This window comes from Charadrius vociferus, unplaced genomic scaffold (assembly GCF_000708025.1).
Source record: "Charadrius vociferus isolate BGI_N301 unplaced genomic scaffold, ASM70802v2 scaffold94, whole genome shotgun sequence".
NCBI lineage: Eukaryota > Metazoa > Chordata > Aves > Charadriiformes > Charadriidae > Charadrius > Charadrius vociferus.
The window spans coordinates 605,582-631,210 of record NW_009648031.1 but is presented as its reverse complement, the minus strand read 5'-3'; the positions used below and the strand labels follow the sequence as shown (position 1 = coordinate 631,210).

At 34.0% G+C, this 25,629-nt stretch overlaps 1 protein-coding gene across 1 annotated transcript in view; it reads right to left on the bottom strand.

Annotated features, from left to right (window-relative positions):
- DMD (dystrophin) overlaps positions 1 to 25,629 on the bottom strand; it is a 927,929-nt gene that overhangs the window by 702,720 nt on the left and 199,580 nt on the right. Inside the window, exons 28-33 of the mRNA XM_009883534.1 lie at positions 24,363 to 24,401; positions 24,074 to 24,235; positions 14,510 to 14,620; positions 9,856 to 10,029; positions 6,777 to 6,932; positions 1,425 to 1,595 (exon numbers count right to left, since the gene is read on the bottom strand). Of these exons, the coding sequence (XP_009881836.1) occupies positions 1,425 to 1,595; positions 6,777 to 6,932; positions 9,856 to 10,029; positions 14,510 to 14,620; positions 24,074 to 24,235; positions 24,363 to 24,401 (813 nt within the window). The remainder of the gene's footprint in view (positions 1 to 1,424; positions 1,596 to 6,776; positions 6,933 to 9,855; positions 10,030 to 14,509; positions 14,621 to 24,073; positions 24,236 to 24,362; positions 24,402 to 25,629) is intronic.

Below are 25,629 nucleotides of genomic sequence, written 5' to 3'. Positions count from 1 at the left end.
AATTTTTTTTAGGGATTGAGGTTTTGATTTGAAAGTCAAAGCAGCAATAGTCAAAGCAGTAACTGTAAGACAATAATAGCAAAAGTTGATGTTTATATATTTTTTGATACTACTTTTAAAATATTGTAATTCTTAGAGACTGATGACCAAAACAAGCCTAATTTCAAACCTCACAAAAGACTTGTAGACTTTATTTTTATTGTTACTAGTTTGTAAATCATTAGTGCCCTTCAAGGCTAAAGACATTTTATCAAGCTCAGAAGCTTCAAAGGCGTAGTTAAAGACAAAAAACAAACAAAACCAAAAAAACAAACCACAAACCAAATTTTACTCCAGTGCCTTTAACCTGCACAGCCTTTAAAGAAAATCAGTAAGGTTGTCTGTGTATTATTCATGATGATTTCTATAGTGCATGGTGAAACTGGTAAAATGTTTAAAGGATTCTTCCTGTTAAACAAAACAGAAGTGGCAAATTTTTGCACAAAACTCTAATACTGTTTAAGGAATTTTTGTGTTGTTTTGTTTTGAAATTATATAGAAACACATCCAAAATGCTGCTGGCTGCACATGATTATTTGAAGTTTTGAAGCTATGGATAATGTTGAGCATAGTTTCCACTAAACTACAGATTTTGATATGTCTATACAATGATAACATGGTTTGCTTAATGCTCTGAGTTAGATTGGATTTTTATTACATATAGAGAATACAAACTAGATTAGCTAGTATTGAATGATACTGTGCTAAGTCTTAATGTCACACAGAGATACACAGCTTGATGTAGAACTCTTGCATTCCTCAGTAATTCTGCAAGATTTTTATCTAAACTGTGGCACACGTAGTAATTTTAAGGAAAGTTTCATTTCAGGTTTGGAGTTTTGACCTAAAATAATAGTTCAAGGTGAAGTCTCATGGAAGTAAGAAGCCCCCAGAATGAAAAAGAATGAGCTAAAAACCAAAAAGGGTAAGAAAACAAAGATCCCACCCCCTGGCTGCTATCTGAATGTGTGGAATATATAGTGTTCTGACATCCTTAGTCTTTCATCCACTGGAGCTGTCTTATTGCTTAATACTTTTCTAATCATGAGTCGAATGGGATGAGAGAGAAAGAGATCTCTATTTACATGGATACTGGATGGATAATATATAGTACTCCGAACAATGAAATTCCCACTTTAAATTCATCTCAGTGAAGATTACTGCAACATGAAGGTGAACTGGGCTATTGATATATGCAGAGACAAGATAGTTTAAACTTTTCTGAGCATTAATGTTAGAGTGAAATAATGCCGTAACAGTTACAAAGTTCCACTAATTAAAATGCCAGAATTTTTATTCTCTTTCTTTACCAAGAAAGAAGTTCATCTTTCTGTAATATGCATAAACTGAGATATATAAAGGTACACTGCGTGTTACATTGTTACCTTGCCCCAGGCAACTTCAGCATCCAAATTGCTAGGTATCCCCTGCACAGCTGATCTCTTTGTCAATTCTGCATCCGTCGCTGCAAGCCATTCTGTCATAGCATTAATTTCTTTTCGTAGCTTCCGGGACAATTTCAAGCATTTCTCTAACTCTTGCTTTTTTTCTGTCACCTGCACAAAGAAAACATGTGTTTCTTAGCTCTTCAGTCAAAGAGGTTTAATGATTTTTATATACCATTTTCTACATGCTACTTTTCTATAAATGCTTAACTTGCAAATTCACAAACCAAGATGCACTTTTAATACAGTTATGTCTTGCCTCAGCTCTCTCAACATCTGTAATTTTGCTGCTAGAGTTTGAACTAACAGCAAACGTCTGCAAACCTCCTCCTCCGTTTTGAAGTCATGCATAGCAAATTAATTTGGACCAATTGAACAGGCTTTCCTTGAGACACAAAATAGATGTCAAAACCCTTCAAAGAGTATATTTTCATACAGATGACCATATGGCGATATTGAATCCTCAAGGCTTTTCCTATGGAGCTACACTACATAGAGGAAAAAAGTTATCTGCCAAAGAAACCCCAAAACCTTGAAACACAGAAGTCACTGAACGATGTCAAACTAAGGCAGCACAGTTAACTTTAAGTTTTTAATTTTTTTAATGTTTTGGACACGAAGTACTATGGACAACCTCTGCTTTATCTATTAAGTTCTTTTAAACATATTACATGGTACTTGGAAGGAAGGCTGAGTATTTATGTTCTCTTGACTGTCTTATACTGCATTTTGGTGTAACCTGGAGGAATAGGGGAAATGCAATGTTCCATGCAAGCCCCTGAGCACATTCGGGAAGAGAAAGAGAGAAGGTTCCACATATTTAGTAGAGAAGGTAGAAGAGTAAATGAAGAGATCTCAGATGGGAACCTACGCCACAATAAGACATTTGGCTTAGTAGTAAGAAAATACAAATTAATAAATTATGTTGTGCTGAAGTTTAAAAAAGTCTGATCAAAGAAGGTCGACTAGAAGTGTTCCGTAGGTCACTAATATTTAAAAGAAATTACTAATTACCTTGCATGTCAACCAGTAATCAAGTGAGCTTGTAGCCACTGATTTTTATTTACATATTTTTAAATAGAAAAAAATATGTCTACAGTCATGTCAGGTATCCAAAACTGGTATCAGTATCTACTAAAACTATTTTGGGCTTTGACATTGTTTGAGCACAAGTAGTGGCACAATGATCAAATTGATTCCTAGTTCTACTGCCAAGGAGAAACTGAGGTTTTAAAACATAATAGGATGTTATGAGGTTAGGTACCTGGCTTTTGCTGTCCCTGAGTAAACAAATCAGATTTTCCCAGGGAATAAGCAATAAAGTGTCCCTGGTGGTATATTATCACTCTGTAGAGAGAGGCTTACTACTAAAATCTCAGAACATTTCTTCTTCACTGAATATGCTTTATGTGCTTTCTAGTACGCCAAATTTATTAAATGAGAACTCAGAACTTACAGTCAGGCCAAGAAGAGGTAAATCCCTGGGAAGGACCATAAAACTCAGATTAAATTTAGAGTTCCATTCACACATGGAGCAAGGAATTGACATATTTTTTTCAAATCTTCTTCTGATGAGTATTAATGGTCATTATAAATAACTATTTGCAGGTACTTAGCAGCAATAAAATGCAAAGTGCATTACCTTAAGCATGATTGCCTGTGTAAGAATTCTAAATACCTGGTATACTATAAAATGAAGTTACTGATACATGCGCAAACACAGAAAGAATATTTGTGTTGCTATATAAATCTTTAAATTCTGTATATAATATCAATAATACTACAGTATTTCCATATATATCATATATATATCTAAATGTTACTGATTAATCTGTTTGTACTTCAAATGTAAAGATGTATTTCTAAAGAAAAATAGGAAACAGTGCCCTCTAAAGGCCTTATGTATCACAAGGTGATATCAAATGTACTATCTCCATGAATTTTCTCTATATTTTAAAGTTATTTTAGCTATATTAAATAGTTTACTCGCAAGAATTCTTGTACTAAACAAAAGTAAAATGAGAAAAGCAGGTATCTAAAGCAAAAGAAAGGTATTTTACAGCCCTTTAGTCTTATAGCCAAAAATTCCTGTGCAGCAGTGGAATTGTGAGCAAAGACCCAACCATGTAAGTAACAGCCCGTTCTACATGCAATGCCTTTAGGAGAGCAACAAGAACTCTATTACTGCCACTTTCTCCAGCTCCCTGTTCTGATGAATTACTATAGAGAGATATGACACAAGTATGCTACAGACCTTACCTCACAACCACTCCCAACTAACAAACTACCTATGCTGTAATATAGTTGTTTGCGTGTATATGTGCATATGTGCTTGTGGCAGAGGGGCGAGTGAATGCGTAAGCGAGCACAAGCATGGGATATTTATCATAAATGCAACCACTACACCACGATATTGAAATGACACTTTTTTTTCTTGCAATTTCATCTCAAACCTATTTACGCTGAGGTCACTGCTAAAGTTTTAGCATTCGCTCTTTTAAATCACATTTGGCTAGAAATGAAGGGCAAAATTCGATGGTCTGAACTGACAAAGCTCTTTCCTAGACCAAAGCAACGTTTAAGGTCTGATGCTGCCTAAGCAATTCAGACCATTCACAGGTATTTATATCCATATGTATATATGTAAAAAAAACACCCAAACCAACAAAAAACAACCCACAAACAAAAAACCCAGCAACAAGTAAAAAAAAAAAACCAAAACAAAACACCTTACACCATCCCCTTCTTCTTAAGGGGAAGATTTCTAGGCTCAAAGAGTCTGAAGTTATGATACCTAAAATACATAGAAAAAAACAAAGCATGTACAGTAATTATCAGAAATTACAATAATTTTCCTGATTTGAGGGCACTTCACCATTGTTCAACATGTTTAAATTAAACCAATACATGTGTTTAAAAACATGCTTGAGGGTTGTTCTAATTATGGGTGTCCTCCTGAAGAAGTACATATGAAATCACACAACTGAGTCCATGCTTGAGGATGTGCTTTTCCCTCAGACTATAATTTCAGTCCTGAGACTTACTATTAGTTATAACTATTATCAGTTTTCTCTTAAAAGGACTTTGACTCAATGCAATCAATTAGGGTTGATAATGGCTAACTGATTCTTTTAGTTCTGCATCTCTGGGCTTTTGTGACACTCTCTAAAACTGTTAACTACCATGCTATGTAAAAGTAAATGTGAGAAATTACATCTAGGACAACAAAGCTAAACACAGCACTGCAGATTTTTGAGACACATTAATTTGCAATATGGCTCACTTCAGATCACTAATGGCTTCCTAATGGCACATTTTTACTCCTTCATTAGTTAAGAGAGGTTTCCTATAACGATGGCACCTGTCTGACCTTACGTTAAACATAATGTAGAAATAAATGCTTCAGTCCTTTCTAAAATAATGGAGAAACCAAATATATTATCTGATCTCAAATGATACCTATCCACACCTTAATGAAGCAGACTCTTCAGTTTTCTTGACACTGAAAAGACTGATGTCTCTTAATACCTTTATTTTCCATCCAGAGAGAGAACTGTTTTAATTCAGGTTCCCAAATGAGTATTATCTCTGTCAAAAATGACATAACTCTTATTGTTTTATCATACTGTAGTCAGTGGGGCTTGATTATCATTATGTGTTTAAGCCACATACTGACTCTTAATATCACCATGGGCTCATTTTCCTAGCTAGTAATAATTTATTGTTTTAATAATTTATAATCTGACAAAATACATTTTTCACAAGTTCTGTGGATAGTTCTAATGAGGGCAAGAGTAATGAAGGATGGATAGTTGTTAATCGAATTCTTTGCATGAAGTCATCTTTAGGACAATATCACAACTCCTCTTCAGAGGTCAAAGGTCGTTGTAGAGCATTCTACTTCAGGAGTGGGCAATAACTACATAGACAATGCAGGCCCAGAATAAAAAGCTTTTAGGGATTGATGTATGATTTTATTTTCAACACAGTCTTGTTAATATTGGTTAGTAGTCTGTCCTTCCTACTGCCTGTTTAGTTGAATTTTAGGAAAAATTGAATAAACAAAATATTCTTCTGCTGGGAAGTGTAACAGGAATTAAGTGTATATGAATCAATAAAGAAACAGATGATGTATAGATGGAAATTTTACACAAGGATTAACAGTGCTCAGGAAATTAATAGGGATTAATCCTACAAGGTTAATTTTATAGAAATAAATTATCATTGGCATCATAAGGTAAAAGTCTGCTGCATTTTGAGAACTATTGTTCTTTTTCTGGTGGTCAAACTGAGATTATACAAAAGAATATTGGGAACGTATTCATGTAATCCTCCTAATCACATGCCAACATTCACTGAGTGATCAAACTGAGTACTGTATAAATATCAGATTTAAACCAAACCAAAACAAAAGTATTTCAAGGCAATAGATTCTTCATTATAGAGCTCAAAGGATGATGATTTACTTTTGCTCGACACAAAGAAATTTGACAATCCCAAAGGAAGGGAGAATGATACGACTAAATTATAAACAAGGGTTCACTGGAATGTGAGATGTATAACAATGGGACAGTTATTCCACATACTGATAACTAAACAATATTCTGTGTGGCTTACATATTAAGATACAGTGAAAAGATAAGTAATTTAAACCAGCGAACGGTTATGACAATAACTGAACACGTATAGTGAAGAGTGCAGATGCAGCAAGGAGAGTGGTACACAAATGCTGAGGAACACAAATCCTGAGGAAAGCTGCACTAACAAGAATTTTTGGTCAACATATTTCTGAACGGCAACAAATGGAAATTATATACGTAAAGATCTGTACAGTCAGAGGCAGAACGAAATGAAAAGGTAGAATTCTCTCTTTTATGAAGTGGCTCTTCACGCAAAACATGAAAGAAATCACAAACAAAATCTAACTGTTTTTCTGACCTAAGTGTTTTGAAAGAAGAGACTTTGGGGCATTAAAATGAAACAACATCCCCCTCTGACCCCTAAAAACCAATGAACTATTGGAAAAAATAAATTAAAACATTAAGAAAGTATAACTTTAGATTGTAATAAAGAAATTATATATTTTTCTAGAAGTTTATTTTTTCTCAGAGCAACTGAATAGACATCCTGATGATTGCCTTTGCCTCCATTCTTTCTGTCCCACTGTTTAAAAATGTGATGGCCTTGAAAGGAACCAATTAAAAAACCCTGTTTACTTACCATACCAAAATTATTCTTCACTTCACCAGTTAAAAACGGAGCATAGTTTTGTACATACAAGACAGAGCTTACCTTTGCACCCAATTCATTATATTGCAACTTCAAAGCCGTAAGCCTTTCATCCAGTTCTTTTGGGTTCTCTGTCTGCTGCTTTTGAACAATCTGCCTTCCAGTTTTTATTACTGTTTCCACTTCAGACTTCACCTCACTCAGGCTTTTATATAATTTCTAATCAAACAGAAATATGAAAGTGAAATATCACCATTAAAATAAGTAAACCAGAAAAGACTGTTGAAGGTATTATAAAGACACACTAGAAGTCTTCGCAATGTTTGCTGTATAAAAACACCATCATGCATGACTGAGCACGTTGCGCTCTCACTTGAAAGCTAAAGGAGTTGGGAGGTACCATGGTATGTCACCTAAGCATAGAGAGAACTCACTCTAAGTATGTGCGTATATTTTTTAAAAGTTTATAAGAAAAATTCATTAGTTTGTAAATCGGAATTCAAATTAACAGATTCAGAACAGCTTGTCTTTACTAATATTGGCTTCAAAGACTTGTCACCAAAAGCAATGGTAGAAATGTTATAGATAAGAATGTACACACTATCACGAATTGTTTTTAAATATGACAAAGGTTGTGTTCAAACTGATTTAGATAATGCAGTATTTAAAACAACAACAGATGCCTTCTGTCAACTCATACAGCTTGTTGGATCTATTTAAACTACAAATAGCCACCACACTCATTTAAAAATCTGACAGATTTCATACTACTAAATCAAGACACTGGTAGGATAGAGGATTTCCCCTACATTTACCAAGTGTAATACTGTTTAAAAAATTAAATAATTTTTAAAAAAAATACATGGAAAAGTAGTGTAATGATGTTAAGCCAAAATATATTATATAATTCACTGCATTTTCATGCACTATTTCAATGACTAAGCAAAAAATAAGGGATAAACAGCTGTTCAGTAAGTGATGGCATGCAAGCAATCCATAGACATGATACCTTTCCCTAATATTTCAAATGAGTGATACTAAGAAGAACAAAAGTGTTCTTTCATTCTAAATGCAGAAAGTCAGTATCATCATCTAAATGTATGGCTTGGTAACTCAAGCCATTTAGCAGCCACATAAATGCCCAATTAACATTCATTTAAGTAGAGCAGAAGTTGAATTTATTTATTTTTTTTTTAATCTAAGAATAACTTCTGCCATGGCTTGGAAATTCCAATAAACTCCACAGTGGAAAAAGACTCCACAGAGGTACACAGTGTCCACTACCACACAGGTACCTGAAGAATGACAAACGAAGCTGTTGAGAAGATTTATTGTTGAGACATCTCACTTAATTCTGTGTTCCAGCATTTTGCCATCATGCATTGGAAAATAAACTTTCTGTCTTGTACACTTAGACAGAACTGCAAAATAAATTACGCTGTACATTTTTGATCTATTTTTTTAAGTGTTTCTTTTAGTAGCAGTATCTCCTGCAATGCAAAATGTGTGTCTAGTACATCTGGACAGTAATGACAACTTTTTTCCCCAGCAGATCTGGCAACAGAAAAAACTCCAACCACATTTTCTCCATAATCTGAAATTAATTACCAAGTTAATTATTAACATGGTTATTATTTTATTTACTTAAAGGTAGTATGTATATAGTCCAACTGCTTTCTAGGTGCTTAATATGGTAAATACATTCTTCATCACTGAAAACCTATCAACAAATTAGAAAGCTGTTGTATGATGTACATTGGCTAACATCTGATGGGATACTATGACTAGATTTTTTTTTAAAATATAAATATTATGAGATTCTTTGCAGATAAAGATATTCTAAAAACAGTCTTCCACAGAATATAACATGGCTCAAAAAGTAGTTGTCGAGTGACGATACTTTAATTCAGTACAGGGCTTCTAATTACCATGTCATTCTGATAAGAATGTGAATTTAAGGGTAATTTCATTTAAGAAAAACCCAAGATGTATAGAAATAACATTGACTTGTTCCATGCTTATTTTTTAATTAAAATTCTTCCATTCAGATCTGAAAAAGGCTAAGGGAAAAAACACTCATCTTCAGGCATGCCATTGCTCAAAAAAAAAAAAAAACATCTAAAGAAAAAGATCTGATTACCCTGATTTTTGCTGTTAAAATCTCAAATAATCTCCATTTTGTTATCATCAAACACACGGTGTTCATCTTTATCTTCACTTCCTTTCCACAGTAAAGGGGTACAGGATTACAGGGATATTAAGGGGACACATACAGATTTTCCTCATATTCTTTAGGACATATACACATCATCTTTTGCTCTTGAACTGTAAAAAAGTCACAGCATGCCATGTCATGGAAGTTGAATTTTATGGATTTCCTTTATGTTTTGTGTTTCCTGGCTAGAACAGATTTGTGCACTGCAACATCTCTTTTGGTTACATCACAGAGTTCCATGACTGTAGCACACTGTGGAAGATAGAGTTTATCCAGGGAGATAAACTCATATGCACGATGGAAAGGGGAAATTAGAAAAGAATCCTGACTGGCCTTCTCACACAGTGAAAGTGCATGACCATTGTTTGAAAGTTTACTGAAATGAGAATATTTTGATTTTTTTTTTCCAATTTTGTGAGTGACTGATACTTTGTTTTTCATCCTGAATTCAGGACAACATTCTGTAATTTTTAGCTTTCTCCAGATATATTCATACTTGCAAAATTTTTCACTTATTTAATTAGCATCTCATGCTTCTGAGAGGTTTTTGCTGTGACAGAAGAACAACATATAGAAAGGAAAAATGTATTGTAAGACTGTTAGAAACATTTCATCATGTTATTATATCCTGGGAAACTTTGAAATTGAATACAATTTTAAGTGGACAATATCATTCTAACCTCATATGCAAACAAGAGAAGTAGGACAAGGATCAACCCCTTCTCTATCTTCCTCTCCTTGAAAAAATCAAACTTTAACTAAAAAGGTTCCTATAACTTTTGTTGTGTAACTTTGCTCGTAAATCTTTCTCAGAATCTTTTCTAATATCTCACAAAGAAATATTGGCATAGTCATTGAAAATATTTTAAATCTGAAAGGAAGAACAGGCAGGAAAGAAATAGAAAGAGAGCATCTTTAAATATTCACCATGCAATGATCCAACTGTGATTGTACTACTTCCTGCTCCACACTCTTCATCTCCAACTTGGGCACTTGCAATTTCACTTCATCTAAAATTCTTTTACATTCTTGTAGGCGCTGTTCAAAGTTCGCTGGCTTCTGAAATAAGCGAAACTTCATGGAGACATCCTGCAGCTTTTTCTGAAAAGTAAGCATGGGTGAGTAGTAAATGTGAAATCAAATCAACACTGAAGACAAGTCTTAGATCTGTTTCGGAATATTTAGAATCCATTATCAATCAGCAGTTTCTCATTTAAAGAATTTAAAACTTTTTGGGGAAATACGAGCAACAGAGAATCTTGGTCTTCACAGGAGGAAAAAAATTTCTTGTAACATCCAGTGCACTGGGTGCAGCACAGTGATTGACAGAAGAGCCAACATACTCAACTGAAGAAAGGGAGAGCTTTTGTATTTTCCAGTATGCAAAATGTTGGGGTAAGAATGGAGGTTTAATGGCTTGAGCATAACACATCCATCTTCCAGAGCGGATGTTCATCAACTCTGCCATGTTGCTATTTCTTGGTATGAGGAGTGAATCTTTTAGTCCCTCAAAGAAACCCAAATGAAGTGGCTCAGCAGTAAGTAGGTCTAGCAAAACCCCTGAGATTTAGAGTACAAAATTAATTTCTATTTCAATTTAAAAAATCATAACCTAGAGTAAAAAGAAAGTAATTTGAAGGCAGAAAAATCTATGACAAGCATGGCTTCTAATTTCACAATTTTCACAATTTGTTATCTTTGTGCATAAATTATATTGCTTGCTCACATGTTCCCTACCTCAGGGGGAGGGGAAATAATTAAAAATAAAGCAAAGCAAGGGCATTGTAATTATCTACTTGAATAACAACTAATTTTTCTGTAGAATTACACAGCAAAGTACTAGTAGAATAAGTTTTCTTACTGTTTGGGGAAAAAAAAAAGAATGTATATCACTAAGAAATGGATAAGTAGTTAAACAGGAACCCAGCATCTGCAAACACACTTTTGATTTTTTTTATCTTCAAATCCTGGACACTTTATACCAATACAGCATTGTCTGTACGATACAAACGAGAATAACTGTAATATGGAATAGAATTACCCTATACATAGGCATTAGTAAAAATGCTTCCCACATCTATCAGATTTCTGTGAAGGGGGCAGGAGTCATAAGATGACGACAATTCTGTGTAACACAGAAAACTGCGTAGATTTCCAGCAACTCCTTCTAACAACTTTCCTCATTAAATACACTTAATGAAATTGAGATCTGATGGGATAAGAAAGGAAGTCTCCCTAGATAAATAAGTGAACAATTGAGTAAAAATAGGAAACAAAAGGTAGGAATAAGTGTTCTTATTTTTCTTCAGCGTGTTCGCGTTCACTAAATTCATACTTAATTAGTTTTTCATTCTCTTGTGACACTTCAACTATATGAAGATCAAGTCCTGTGGGAAGTTTGCAATATCACATCAGTATCTGTTACAATTTGTGTTTGTCAATACATTAAAAATGATCTACAAGAGAAAGAATGACAGTATTAATGGCAGAGAAGACATTTGCGAAGAGTCACTGAAGTACTGCTGTGCACTGAAGATCTGTAGGAAAAAGACAAGCAAATTATATTTAATTAATCTAAAAATTAAGTAAAGCACATCACTAAGCTCGATACACAAAAAGTGGGATCTAAATTATCTGTTAGTACTCTCACTTGAGTTATAATAGATAGCTATAACAGTTATGTACTCATATTTACCTCTGATGGTTTTAAAAAAATATCTCAATACTTAAAGCAGCTGAACAAAGTAGGTATTTGGAATGATTTGGAACATAAAGAACAAAAAAGAAAATACCTATCACAGTATAAAAGTCATTGTATAAAGCTATATCGTACCTGAATAATGCACACCGTTTTGATCATCCCTCCTTAAAAAACTTAATGTAAAAATAGAAAATGTATAAAGAAGAATGACAGGACTATCAAAGCTATATATCTAATGGTCTCAGTACAACAGAGGACAACAGATAGAGACAGACAACAGAGGAGTAAAATTAGTGGTATGCAAAAGTTGACTAGCAAATAATTGTTAACTGTTTCTCAAAATTCACAAAGAAGGTGACATCAAGTTAAACTCTCGTATAGGGAAATGAAAGTGAACAAAAGGAAGGACAACTTCACATAGCATTTAGTTAAATTGTGTAACTAGCTGTTAAATGAAGTTGAGCATTCCAGCAATTTAGGAGATGTCAGAAAGTATTCAGACATGAGCTTTTAAATATCTCTGACCCAGAAGTTACTTAGCTGAAAATCACTGGGAAGCATCACTAAATAGTCGCCTTTCTGCATTTTGTCACTGACTTCTGGCTACTACTGAAGATACAGTTTTGGGCTAAATGGATCTTTGGTGAGAAGCAACATCAGGATTCTTAAATACTTAATATGTCTAGTCAGCTGAATGTACTTCACATCAACAGCTGAATTGATGGCAATACTCAGTAGGCAAGTAGTAGGCAAACCTAGCTGGCCTAGATAAAGAGCACACCAACAACTGATGGGAGAAGAGGAAAGCCCGCAACTAAGTCAGTATCATTCATTTTTGATTTGAGGAAAATGCCTTCTTTAGAAGCGAAGGATCTGTAGTTATTCAAAAGCAAAACTACAGGAAATTAAATATTTTTAGAGATTTAACGTGGGGTTTTTTTTATATTTTATTACATTAAATAATATTAAAGTACCACTTGGAATTAGTAATGTGGTAAGGGAAGGGAGTGAACTGAGTATCTTTTTAGTCTGACAAGTGTGTTTACCTTAAAAGGCGGATGAAAGTAATAAAGAAACAAGAATGTCATTTGTCTGCTGTGTAATTTCTTCCCACATAGCATTTACTATTGAATTTCCAAAAATAACCTTTCCTCAGACAAGATTTCACTTTCATGTAACAATTCTTAGCCTAGTAGGACTAACTAGGTCTCAAATCACTATGGCAGAAATCAATTTTTGTTTTGCTAATCATTCTTTTTCCCTTAAATTTAAAAATCAGAACTTAACTCTCAACCTACAGTAATCCAAAAAGTCAGGATACATGTGGTCATTCAACAGTTGTTTCACAATCTCATTGCAATTACTTATTTTCATAATTGTTTACTTTCTGTCTAGGCAATTGAACTAATATTAGAATAACTATATGTCACATTAGAAATATTACTTAGTGAAAAAAGAAGAAAAAACATGCAGTATTTATTTATAAGTGAGAATACTCTTCAAGAAAAAAAATAAGTGAAGGAGAAAGAAATGTAATTTACCACTAAAAGTACTGCTCAATAATGGAAAAGAATTCAAGAGAATTCACTGGCCTAAAATCAAATATAGTCATAAATATTTGGAACAAAGGGTTCAGCTTTTTCCCTTCTTTGGTAGTTGGTATTTACATTATACATGTCAATTTGCTATTTTTTGTTCATATTTTTTTCTAATGTAAGCAAAACAGATTCTCAAAATGACACCCCCAATTTGTCAAAACTCAAACTGGTCCATATGGTCATCTAGAGAAGCCTTTAGAAGAAAAAAAAAAAAAGTGCATAAAGATGGATTAAGAAAAAAAAAAAGAGGGCACCGAGAAAGGGTAGTGCTCCCTTGCATGCTGTTTAATTTATAAACATTCAGATACAAAGTCATCTGATGCCTGCATTTCACTGATGAAATATGGGCAACATCACAGCTGCCATGGAGACCATCAGAAGGTGAGTTAGTGTGAAGGAAGACAGAAAAAAAAAGGAAAAATAAATTTTCTCAACAAAGAAAAGCTAGTCCTGTAGATAAGAGGAAGCATTTAAAAAAAAATTCAACTTGTTAATTTCAAATTAATTAACTGTTATAAAAGCCATTACTGTTTTCCATAATAAAATATAAAACTGAAGCTAAGATACCTAGAAATATTTGACAGAGATGAAGAAACAGATGGCCTTGTTTACTGTTAATACCATAACAAAATTCTTTGTCTTTCCTAACGAATTATGACAATTTGTTTTTTAGCCTGGGGAACTTTGGCACTAATGCCAGAAACAAAACCAGCAAAACAGTCAAGAACTCATCACAGATTAATTGGTAAAAATGTATATTGTTCCTAAGCGTTAATTAAGTCTTCTTCAATTTCACACAGGTTTCTCTATGTTTATTAAGCTAATGAAATAATTCATTCGCTAACATTTTAAATTGAGGACTGCAACACACTGCTCAGCACAGACTTGTCTTTCAAATGCAGTTCTACCAAAAATTTCAACATACTTTTAAATGTAAATATTTTCAAATCCTTCAAAGCATGTACCAAAAAGCCTCACTGTAGTTTTATTTCTTGCAAGTGCAGCACATTCAAAGCACCCCTTATATAGTGTCCCTGCCAGTTGGTTACATCAGGTCTGTGTACCCTAAAACTGCTGCCAACGAGATAGGAAAGCTGTAATAAATAAATGAGCAGTAAGAAAATATGGATGGTACGCTTTATCCACACTAATTTCCTGGCAAGAAAGGAGCAGCTAAAACAGAAGAGAGACCTTAAGAACACTTCATACTATAGTAATAATACTACTCACATTGCTGGTTTGCATGACTGAAGGAAAAATGGAGGAAATAAAATTTGCATACCTGTGCCACATCAATTTGGGAAAGCACTCTTTTGGCAGCATCTTTACCCCGGTTTCGCTTCTTCATTTCTTCTAAACTAATTTCATGGCTTGTTAATTCAGATTGTATTTTCTATTGAAAAACAAAGACAGTAATCAGCAGGGTTTGATGAAAATGTTTATGTTGTTACTATTATTTGGAAGAGTTGGTTTTGAAAGATATTAAACAGAAGTACTACACATATACCTGATTATTAGAGGAAACTATTCAAAGAATTTCTTGTTCACCACCCTGTAAATTATTCAGTGTAGTTTCTCTCGATCATAATAAAACCTTATTCTCCTGCTCAAACATATATAACTGACATTGTGACACTAATGACATAATCTTGCCAAGGAAATTGTGATTAAAAAAAATATTTATGCAAAAAAATCCCCCAATTATTTTTTCTGAAGGAAAACAACTACTTTTATTGGGAAGAAAACTAAAAATTAATCAGAGAAAAGAAAAATACAAATAGAAAAGTGATTTGCTTCACTATTCCTATTTCTTATTATTTTCACAGTATCATAAAGCAAGTTGAGAGAAAACTAATCAATGTATCCTGTATGTATAACAACATCTTCATCTCACAGAGTTGTGTTATATCTCAAATAGTATACAATTTCTGTTACATTACTGACCAGAATCTATGTTCAGTATCTGTAGGTATGCTAAACACATAATGACATGTAGGTCATTAGGACACTAACTTAATCCATTTTCTAACACACATTTCTGGTTATCTCTTTCTGCAAAACCAGTGTGCAATCAAATTATCACAAGAAAAATATCAGCTTTGTTAGTTCACCATAAATCAACTTTACAGAAAACAATTAAGCAGTGTTGGCTAGTGAATGTAATGGAAAAGAATTCCCATAAAGTATATTGATACAACATAATTTAGAGCAGTTCAGATATTTTTACATTTAAATTGTTAGAAAATGAGAAACTGTTATTAGCAGAATTGCTAGACAAGTACTACTGAGAACAATTACCCTATGAAATATAGACAAGGTATGTTCCCACCAGGAAAGGCATTTGAGGCCATTGCTCCTGCATGAAACATTTAGATTTAATCTTTTTTTTTTTTTTTTTTTTTTTCTATGGTACACAAGCATTTCTCATATACTCTAAAGGCTAGCTATAAGTAAATACATGCACATGCACTTATCTTACACTACAGTAACTTGTAAAATATGAAAACTCATAGTTCAAAAGACTACAAAGAATTACGCAAATGAAGGAAAGGGATTTTTAGATTACAATTTGATTCTCTAAATTTTGATTATAAGCACAAATGAATAAATAGGTATTTTAATCTCATTTTCATAGGTTAAGTACAAAGCTGTGTACACTGTATGCTCTCTACTTTATAGGGATATTACATAGTTATAATGACTTGTGTAACGTTATAATGTCTTGTGTATTACAACATTACCTTGAAATCACTTTTTCACAAGTTATATTGAAAATGTATTGAAATTAATTTTAAGAGAAAAAGACTTACAAAAATACAAACAACTACTAATTTATTACTAAATTTAAATGCAAAAATATGAGTCCAAACTATCCAGTACTATTTAGAGAAATAAAATATTTTTCTGAAGCAAAGCACTTGTAAAAGCAAAATGATTGACAGAAAGCTGTCAATTTAGATGATCTTTTTCATCTAAAACTATCAACATTTTCCATTTTCTATTTTTCCTATTTTGAGTTCTTGTTAAGGCTTTTTACTGAATGGTCAGCAGCATTTGGAGCAAGTAATAGAATTTTTCTAAATATGATATTTCAGTTTTGAGAAAGCAAAGACGGTCAATTAAAACAACAATGCAATCAAGGAGAGAAGCTTTATTTAATAGTTTATTTTGGAGTATTTATTTCCTCCTTGTCTAAGTTTAAAATTTCCCCCTTGATGCGCAGTAGAATTGTAACAGGATTATCTTCTGTGTTTGTGTAGCACAGGAACTAAATTTTGGTGGTGACCCAGCATTAGTTAGCTCCTGAAGCCAAATAATTTCTTGACGTCTTGGAAGCCAGAACTGTATATACAAGGAAAAAGCAAGTCTGAGTGTTAGAAAATTATACTATATGACACCTAGTATTTCAACTGTCTGCTTCTGCACTTCATCGACTATTTTTGGTTTCCTTTTGTAGTTTACTCTGTTCAACCTCAGAGTCACTCTGGAAAGCATATAATTGAACAGTTCTTATCTGAACAGGTCAGAACAGTACAGTACGGGTAAGAGTAGTGTTTAAGCAATTAGATATTATGGGGCACTGCATGGAGATTGTCCTGTCTTTTTTAAATTAGTCTGCAGGAGAGAGATGAAGCATCACCTACTCACATTAAAATACAGAATTAGAGAGAACAAACACATTAGAACAAAACCTAAAAGAAAAGTTTGTAAAGATTATAGCCAGAAAAGATTTTTTTTGTATTTGCCACTGCTGTTCACAGGCAGAAGTATTAAATCACTCCTGAAGAGATAAAAGAGAATTCCTAATACCTGCCTACGATGACCCTCTTCATTCAATTTTGACATGACTATTTTGATTTTGTTATCCGTTTTGACTCGTGAATTTATTACATCGACTTCTTCTAAACATCCACAAAAACCCACTAATTTTATTCTTTCATTTCTATTATTCCCACCTTTGCTTTTCTTAGTGGTTCCTGTCTACTTTGCCTTTTAATAAAGAGTAAAAACTGTCTTCAATTCATTTCTAGAACATCACAATATAATGTAGTTTATGTAACTAATAAATACTACTGTGCATAAATTGTTCTATCTTACAGGTTAAGGATCCTCATTTTCCATTATTGGCATTTTTTCAGGAAGTTTATTAATTTGCAAAACTTTTATTTATATATATATACACATATAAATACATAAATTAAAATACATAAAACCTACTTATGTTTACAAGACTAAAGGCACTGATTGTGGCTGTTTTCATTAGGACCACTCCTAGAACAGAAAGATTTCAGTCCCAAGGGCATGCAACACATCGTTTTTCTGACTTACTAGTGAAAAGAAAACTGAAAACAGAGAGTCTTGCTGTATTGACAGCAAAAAGCAGAGAAATGGCAGTGTAGCCAGTTCTTGGAAAAAGCTTTCCTATCTTGGATCAGAGAAAAGAAAGCCAAAAGAACCAATATGACTATTTGTCTCATTTGGGAATTGTCACAAACCTAACTGTAATCTCAACCTTCAAGAATAGCATTTAGAAAAAAGGTAACAGGGCATATGAAAAAAAAAAACAACATCTCTGTAAGGTTATTTGCAACAGAAAATTGAACTAGAAGGCTTGATTATATATCACTTCCCATTAATACCTGCTAACCTAATTAGAAAATCAGTCATTATATTTATAAAAATCAAAGAAATGCCAGTCAGAAATATTCAGCAACATCACAACAATAGAGAGTATTTGGGGGAAAAAAATAATCAAACCAAAACCCCAACCTTGTGTATTTAATTAAAAGGAAGTGATTTATTTATAATCAAAGGATAAAAATACAAACTTATAATATACATCTAAATAATACTGTGGAATAATGTTGGAAAAAAGACTAGATGGAGTACACATCAAACACAGATTTTAATACGACTAACATTGCAAGGACTATAGTACAGAAATAGCTGACAGTTCCAGTTGGTGTAGTATCAGGAAGTTGAAAAAGAAGTTTGAAAGACACTCTGGAAAACATACTGGTGAAACTGCTTTCTCATAGCAGATCAGAGAGACCATTTTCCACCCCAGAACTGGGAGAAACTTCTCACCTCTTTTGTCTGCTCCTTAAGAAGGAAGAAGGGGTTCTGTTACTTCAGGAATGGAGAAAGGTCACAGGAGATGTATATTACAGTGCATATTATCTTCCAAGACTTCTTAATTTCATGTTGCCAGACTTCACTGTATTGTATTGTATTAGTTGCCAGAAATTCATAACACAGGGAAGAATTACTTTGCAGTCAATACTGACTATACCACCAAGATCAGCAAAATGATAAGTTCTCAAAAGGTGGATAAATCCAGAAGAAGAAAGATGCAAGTGATACATACATTAACACATTCCAAGATGGGACAGGGAACCCTGGTGTCACTTGAACTCTAGAATGCGCAACAAATAGGTGAAATATTTCCTATGGGCATGCACTGTAATAAGAGTGGCCAATTTACTAGTCTCAATTTGATTTATAAACTTCCACAAAAAATACGCTAAACATAATAAATTGTAGTTCATTCAAGACTGTGGCAGCAAAGGGATAAGGTTAAAATAAAGTTGCTAAAATTAACCACACTTCTTCCTTTTTGTCATTCTGATTTCTCTTTCTTTTTAAAGTCCATTGCAGAAAAATTATTAATAAATTCCTGTTTACTAATTAAAAACCTGATTTATAAAATCTGTTCCTGTACAAAAAGGTTATTTTCATTCTGTGACAAAAACCTAGCCAAATCTTCAAGAAGAAACATGTTCTATTTCCTATTTTCTCCATGGGAAGCTTAACGAAAGACATCAAAAGGCTATCCATTCTACAGCAGAGATTTGTGGAAACATGGGGTGATACACTAGAGACAGGTAGTTCCTTAAAGGGAGGACAGTTGGATCTCTTGGGTTATATATAGTAAACAGTAAGACCTTTTTATACCTCTCTCTAATTTTGCAAGGGTTGGTCCTTTCCTCACAAGGTTTCTTTCCTGCCTAGCAACTTTCAGCAGCATCCTGAGCTATAGGCAGAATTTATGGTAAGTAGATGTAGGTAACCCCTGAGTGCTGGCTGTGGCACCGTCCCCTGCTCTCACATGATTTCCTGCAGTGGGAGGAACCAGGGGCAGCCCAGGGGTAATGTCCTTTTCTGTCCCTCTGGACTCCCAGAAGCTGCTCCCAGCTCAGCATATTTGTTTGCTCTCAGATAGAAGGTTTTTCACCTTAGTTTGGAGGATGCCAGAAAATGAATACGGGAATCCCTTTAAACATTTTTAAGCTGAACATGTTATACAAAACATACTATACAAAATAAACTAAGCAGTTATACTATCCTCTACTACATCCATGTTCATCTGTCCGTATTCCACAGCCTCCAACAAAATATATCAGGCAATACTAGTATTGGGCAACTGGATACTGTTTAGTTCTCAAGAACTGAAAATTACACAGCTGGAGTAGTAAATCTGTCAGCAGTAAGTGGTGGATCTGAAGACAAGGGCAATTACATTGCCTTAAGTTTCTTCCACTGTTTGTTCTGGGAGAAAAAGCTCTAAACTTAGCCTAGAACATCGCTTTTCTTCTGTGGATTTAATGAAGATCTACTGCACAGAAAAGCCTGGATTTGACGCAACCCTATGAGTTCTGCAGTGTCACAAGAAGATAATGATGGTATGATATAATTCAGCCAAAACGGTGAACTTCTAATTGTTCTCTGCTTTTTTGTAATCTAATTCATTATGAACTCAAACTATACTAGATTACCTTTGTAATTAATGAGTCCTTCACATAACTCTTACACCAAAATTGCCTGGATATGAATTTGCAGATTTGGCTCTCTTGAATTGCAAAGAACAGCTTGCCAGCTCTTCTTGGTGTATTAGGTTTTCTGATTTGTATTTCTCTAAATACTACTTAGCTAGCCTAACAGATCTCAAGAATAGTGCTCAATTCAAGCTCATTATTGCTTATTTTTGTGATTGCCATCAATACCTAGGGAGTCAGATCTCAGCCTAATGTATGGACAAAACAAAACATTTGGAGAGCATTCTGGTAAGTTAATCTTTATAAAGGGAAAGACCATGATTCTAGCAGACATAAAAAAAATATCTTAAACAATTTCATAACTGTTAGAGATTACCTTTGAAAACTCTGAAAGGATAAACAAAGTACCAGAATATTAGAAAAATGTAGTTGAAGTATCCATCTTTAAAAGCACAAAATGAATACGTGCCAATGATGTCACACCTTTGCAAAAAAAAGAAGAAAAACACGGAATACATAGAGCAGATGATGTTATAGCAGAAATGACATGCAGGTAAGTCTCAACAAGAACAGCATACTTAGTTTTGGATGCTACTCTTCAAGAAAGATTAACTGAAGAGTCCAAATGAGAAGAGAAAATCATTAGAGGACAGAAACATGACTGACAAGGCAAGACTGAATAAGTTGGACATGACAAATGCGGTTTGTGCATTTAAAACACAGTTAATGCAGTGTTCAGATGCTATGGAGAGGGGTAGAGTGTGAGAACCTGTAGAGTACAGAAATCTGCACAGATATTCAAACTTAATACATAACAAAATGTAAGCTTACGCTTCTGAATAACACTTATCAGCTATTCCCTCTTTGACCACTGTTCTACACATGGCTGAACAAAATAGTTCTCACAGTTTCCAGCAAAGGAGAAGTAAATGTAAATACCTTTAACATTAGACATTTTACTAAGTAGACAAGTGCGAATTCTTTGTCCCAAAATATTAGTCTGAAGGCAATAAAGCATGGCATTATTCTTGTCAAGTAACACATTGCACAACTGAACAACTCTTATATCATCACATTAACTTTGGTTTTTAACATAGCACAACAATATTTTAAACACAGATTAATAACCATCTTCACTTAGAAAATAGTCAGGCATGTAGTGCTTATCACTACAGAACTGAAATTATTCAATGAGCTTATTGAAAAGGCAAAGTATATTACTTTTGCTTCTGAGAAATACAATTTTGTTCATTTATGCTCCATATTGCATTTTACATAAGTCTACAGGGAGAACAACAGACAAGTGATTTGTCACATGCAGGTGAGAACTGAAATAAGTGCATCTTCTGTCCCATAATATAAAGACCCCCATGTAATCACTTAGACTAAACAGAAGTACAAAGCGGAGATTCTCTCTCCCATCAGAAGTTATTACATAACACAGCTACAAAAAATTATCTGCAAAATATTTTGTCATATAAATGTAGTATTTTCAGTACAGATTTATTTTCTTCCTGTCAGTTAGAGAGTACTTGAAAAAAAGTCAGCAACTGGCAAATTCCTGTGATGAAGACTTCATTCCTTGTATTTTCTTGGTAAACGTAGAGAAATTAAAGACTTCAGTTGGGATTATGAGACCAAGCATAAAAACAAATAATCTTTCCTTCTGGAATATTGTTTTAGATTTTATCTCATCCCAGATTTTTTCATCATTACACCTTGAGGAATCTGACCTGATTTGTCTGTGCGGTTGCTGTTATACTGTTTTGTCTGAATGCAGCATCTTAAGTTGTACTCAGAATGAGTTGGGTGGCAGTGGCTCTCTAGCATTAAATTCTTGGTGCCACATGGTGGAGTAAGAAGCACACAGAATTTACATTCAGAAAATGATCCAAAGGAGAAGTTGAGCAGCACATACTTAACTCTCCTTTCTGTCAACTTTCTGAATAAACTAAAATGATCATTTCCCTTAAAAATAGGAGCTAAATATAATTTTGTTTTCTCAGATTCATTTCCAATCAGCTGAACCAAGATTACTCCTCCTATCCGTGCTCTAAATGGATTTGAATTTTTGAAGTGAACATGCAGAGCTCCCAAACCCTCAAGAGCTTTCTGATTATAAATTCTCCCATATGTTCTTTTAGAAATGCAATACATATTGCTAAACAGTGTGCTAAATCCCTCAGCATGGATAAACTGACCCTTGCCCAGAAACCAACATCATTGGCTGAAAGACTCCCATTCCAGCTGTGCCAGACATCACTGTAGGGTACCCCACATGAACGGTTTTCAGCTCTACAAAGAGCTGTGCCAGCAGAAGTTCCACAGGAGATGTGGCCATTCAGTATGTGCCTATTCTGCCACTGGTTGGCATAGCCATTCGCTGAAGGAATGACTCAGTATATCTACCTGCATAAAATTTATTGTTTATTCCCTTTCCCTCTAAGGATTTTAAAGAGATTCATGATGGAACTTCAGAGAACTTCAATATTTGCATTAAATCTGTTCAGTTGTTAATTAAGTTTTTTTCATTAGGTCCCACTGGCATCTTAAAATAAAAAAACATGAAAGGGAAAAACTCAGCAGCCTCTATGCTGGTTTTCCCACAGTGGATATAGTACAATCAGGTGAACTTTACATCAGACAATAAAATCTCAAGAACAAAAACAAGTTCTGCAAAAGCACTGAGCTGAAATTTTCCCAGGAAAGTGTGCTAATTAAGGTTAGTTGAGTTTTTTGCTGCTTCAGTTGTTGAAGTTCTGAATTACTTCCTTTTACAGTCTGTAATCATTGCCAATATTGTACCAGAGGATGCACATAAACCAGATGCATCCATGGGATATATGAAGCACAACCAAAAATTGCTGTAATATAAGGGTCCAAATACACCAGAAAAAAGCACTTTCACACCAAATTTTTCTTCTGTATTAGTTATGTAATTACAAGATGAAAAATTAAACTGATACATCTTTAAGAAATGCTGATTTGTATCCATCTAAATATAACTTTTAATTTCATACAGACACAAAAATATCTGCATATATTTACAAACACACACACATGAAAAGCAACCAAAAGGTATTTCTATCTACATTTAAATTCAAAAGACATGGAAATCTTTATTTCTAAAGGAAAGAAAACATGATTTTCAGGCCTACATATATTCAGCTGTGAATATATTCAAGATCACCTAAGCTATACCGTACAAGACACTAATTTTTCAGAATTATTTAAAATTCTACAGGCATGCCAGAAAAATCACAATTGAATGCCTCTTCTGAAATCATTGTAAAACATTCATTTTCAATTTCCCTGTAGCCTTTTTTGTTTGTTTACTTTTGTAATCCGACTCCCTATATTTAGGTTGAATTTACAGAGAAGTTGCTGTACATAATATTGTAAACTATTAATAATTTTATACCAGAGATATTTGGTTTTATTTAATTTGTATTTTTACCATGTTAATGTTGCAGTAAAGCAGATGTTATAGAAGAAAGAATGAAAGAGTAAAAATAGGAATTGGATGTACATTTTTACTTCAAAAACTCAATAAATCATTTCCTAAGAATGGGAAAAGCTGTTTCTGTTAAACTTATATGAGCTGTAAAAATTGAAATATAAGTACACTTATGTGCACATTGTGAAATAACTAATAATGTTTTCAATAATTTCGTAAAAATCCCTAGGCCACGTAATCAACTTTGTAGAAGAGCCATCTAACAGTAGTGAAGATTATGAGTTTCTTCTTTCTAGGATGGGAACTGGATTTTAAAGAGTCATATTGTTTATCTTTGTCATTTTAAAATTACTGCACAGTCTTCAATGACATTTATAGTTCTTTGCATCTTCTGGACAGGTACATAATACAAACCAGAAGGAAAATACGACTTAACTAGAAGAGTATCCTGAATTTCTCAATGTAATCCCACCTAAAATTTACTTGCACTTTCATACTAACCGTGTTGCAAATCCCCGTTATCAATATGAAGCTGAGGGACAACCAAACACTCTTTGGTTGGTTGATTGAGAATAACTAATAAGCAGATCAGTTCAACCTGTATATAACTTACCTGTGCTTCCTGAGGGACCTGTGCTGCATCAACTCTGTCTGCAATGTAGGCTGTTAGCTGTTTGTCAATAACAGCGAGAGACTCTTGGATTAAGCGGAGGGTTTTGTCAGTCTCCTGGGCAGACTGAATACTCTGTTCAAGACTCTTTTGTCTTCTCACGGCCTAAAAACAATGACAACATTATCAATAATCGCAGTAATGATGCATTCCCCTCCCCCCCCCTTTTTTTTTTCCCCAAAAAATGCAGGCAAAGAATCAAAAATAGTACTCCTGACTTGTGCTCATCCACCTTTTTGTATGATAAGTTGCGTATCTTTTTGCCACCCATTCAGTTCTTTTTAGTAAGAAACAAACAAACAAAACCTCAGATTGCAAGACAAGTTCTAAAAAATGTAGGACCCTGAAAAACCAATGCGTGCACTGAGGATTTCTATACAGAGTGAAAGTTTGCAAAGCTGCATAATAAAACCATCCTGATACTGCAGTCTCTCATTCTGAGGCACAGCAGCCCTCCTGATCTTATTATATAGTTCAAGGGATTTTGCTTACTGAGGATAGGGTTACTGTCATCACAATCCCATCTGAGACAATCCACTTCAGTAAGTGAGAGGGATAAAGACTCTTTTGGGAAGGAGCTGTCTTATATGAAGAATAAATAGCTGTCTCGAACAGAGGCAATGCCTACTATGGAAAAAAAAAAAGAGATGGATCCTTGTCTTGTCTTGTCTGTGGACTTGCCCAAAGTATTATCATCCTAACCATAGTCTCTTTTAGCCTAGGAAGTTCACTCTTGCTTCTAGTCCACCACCAGTGCCACGGTGGATTACCTACCATCACCTGTAACACAATCCTTTTTTTGAGAAGGATGCTTTTCTTTCAAAGGAGCTCACTTTACGGTTTACCAAATCAGAACAATAAATTCTCCTTCCAAGTTGTCTTAAAACACACATATATTTAAACACTTCACATCAACGGGTTAGCTTTAACTATGATTTGTAACAGTTTAATATAGTATTTACCAGATAATAAATAACCTGGTACTTTTTTCCATCTTTCATTGTGTCCACCTGCGGACTCATATTTTACTTAGATTACAGCTTCTGCCTTGCAGAGTTTCTGCTTTATACAAGGCACATAATAATTACCAACAACCTCAAATGCAATACAGTTTTTCTCTGTACAAACCTAGCCACACCGCTGACCACAAAATAAAGTGACCAACTTTCTTTAACATGAATCAAAGGAGGAGAGAAAGCAAGCAAGCACTCTTTAAATAACATTGCTAGGTGTCCTGCCATTTTTCAAGTCAAATCACACTTTTTCTCTTTGGTGAGCCAGCTATACTTTAATTTGATTTCATACCTATTACAAAACTCTTGCCTTGAACAAAAATATCTCTGAGCAATTCAGTGAGAATATTTAATATATCTGTACCTTCTTCACAGAGCTCAGATTTTTATAGAGCTTCACACTTAACAAATGAAAAAGATTATTTCTTGTGAGCGTTCTCGCTAGTTGTTTGAGTTAGTTAAAGGATAGGGATCCAACCTGTATTT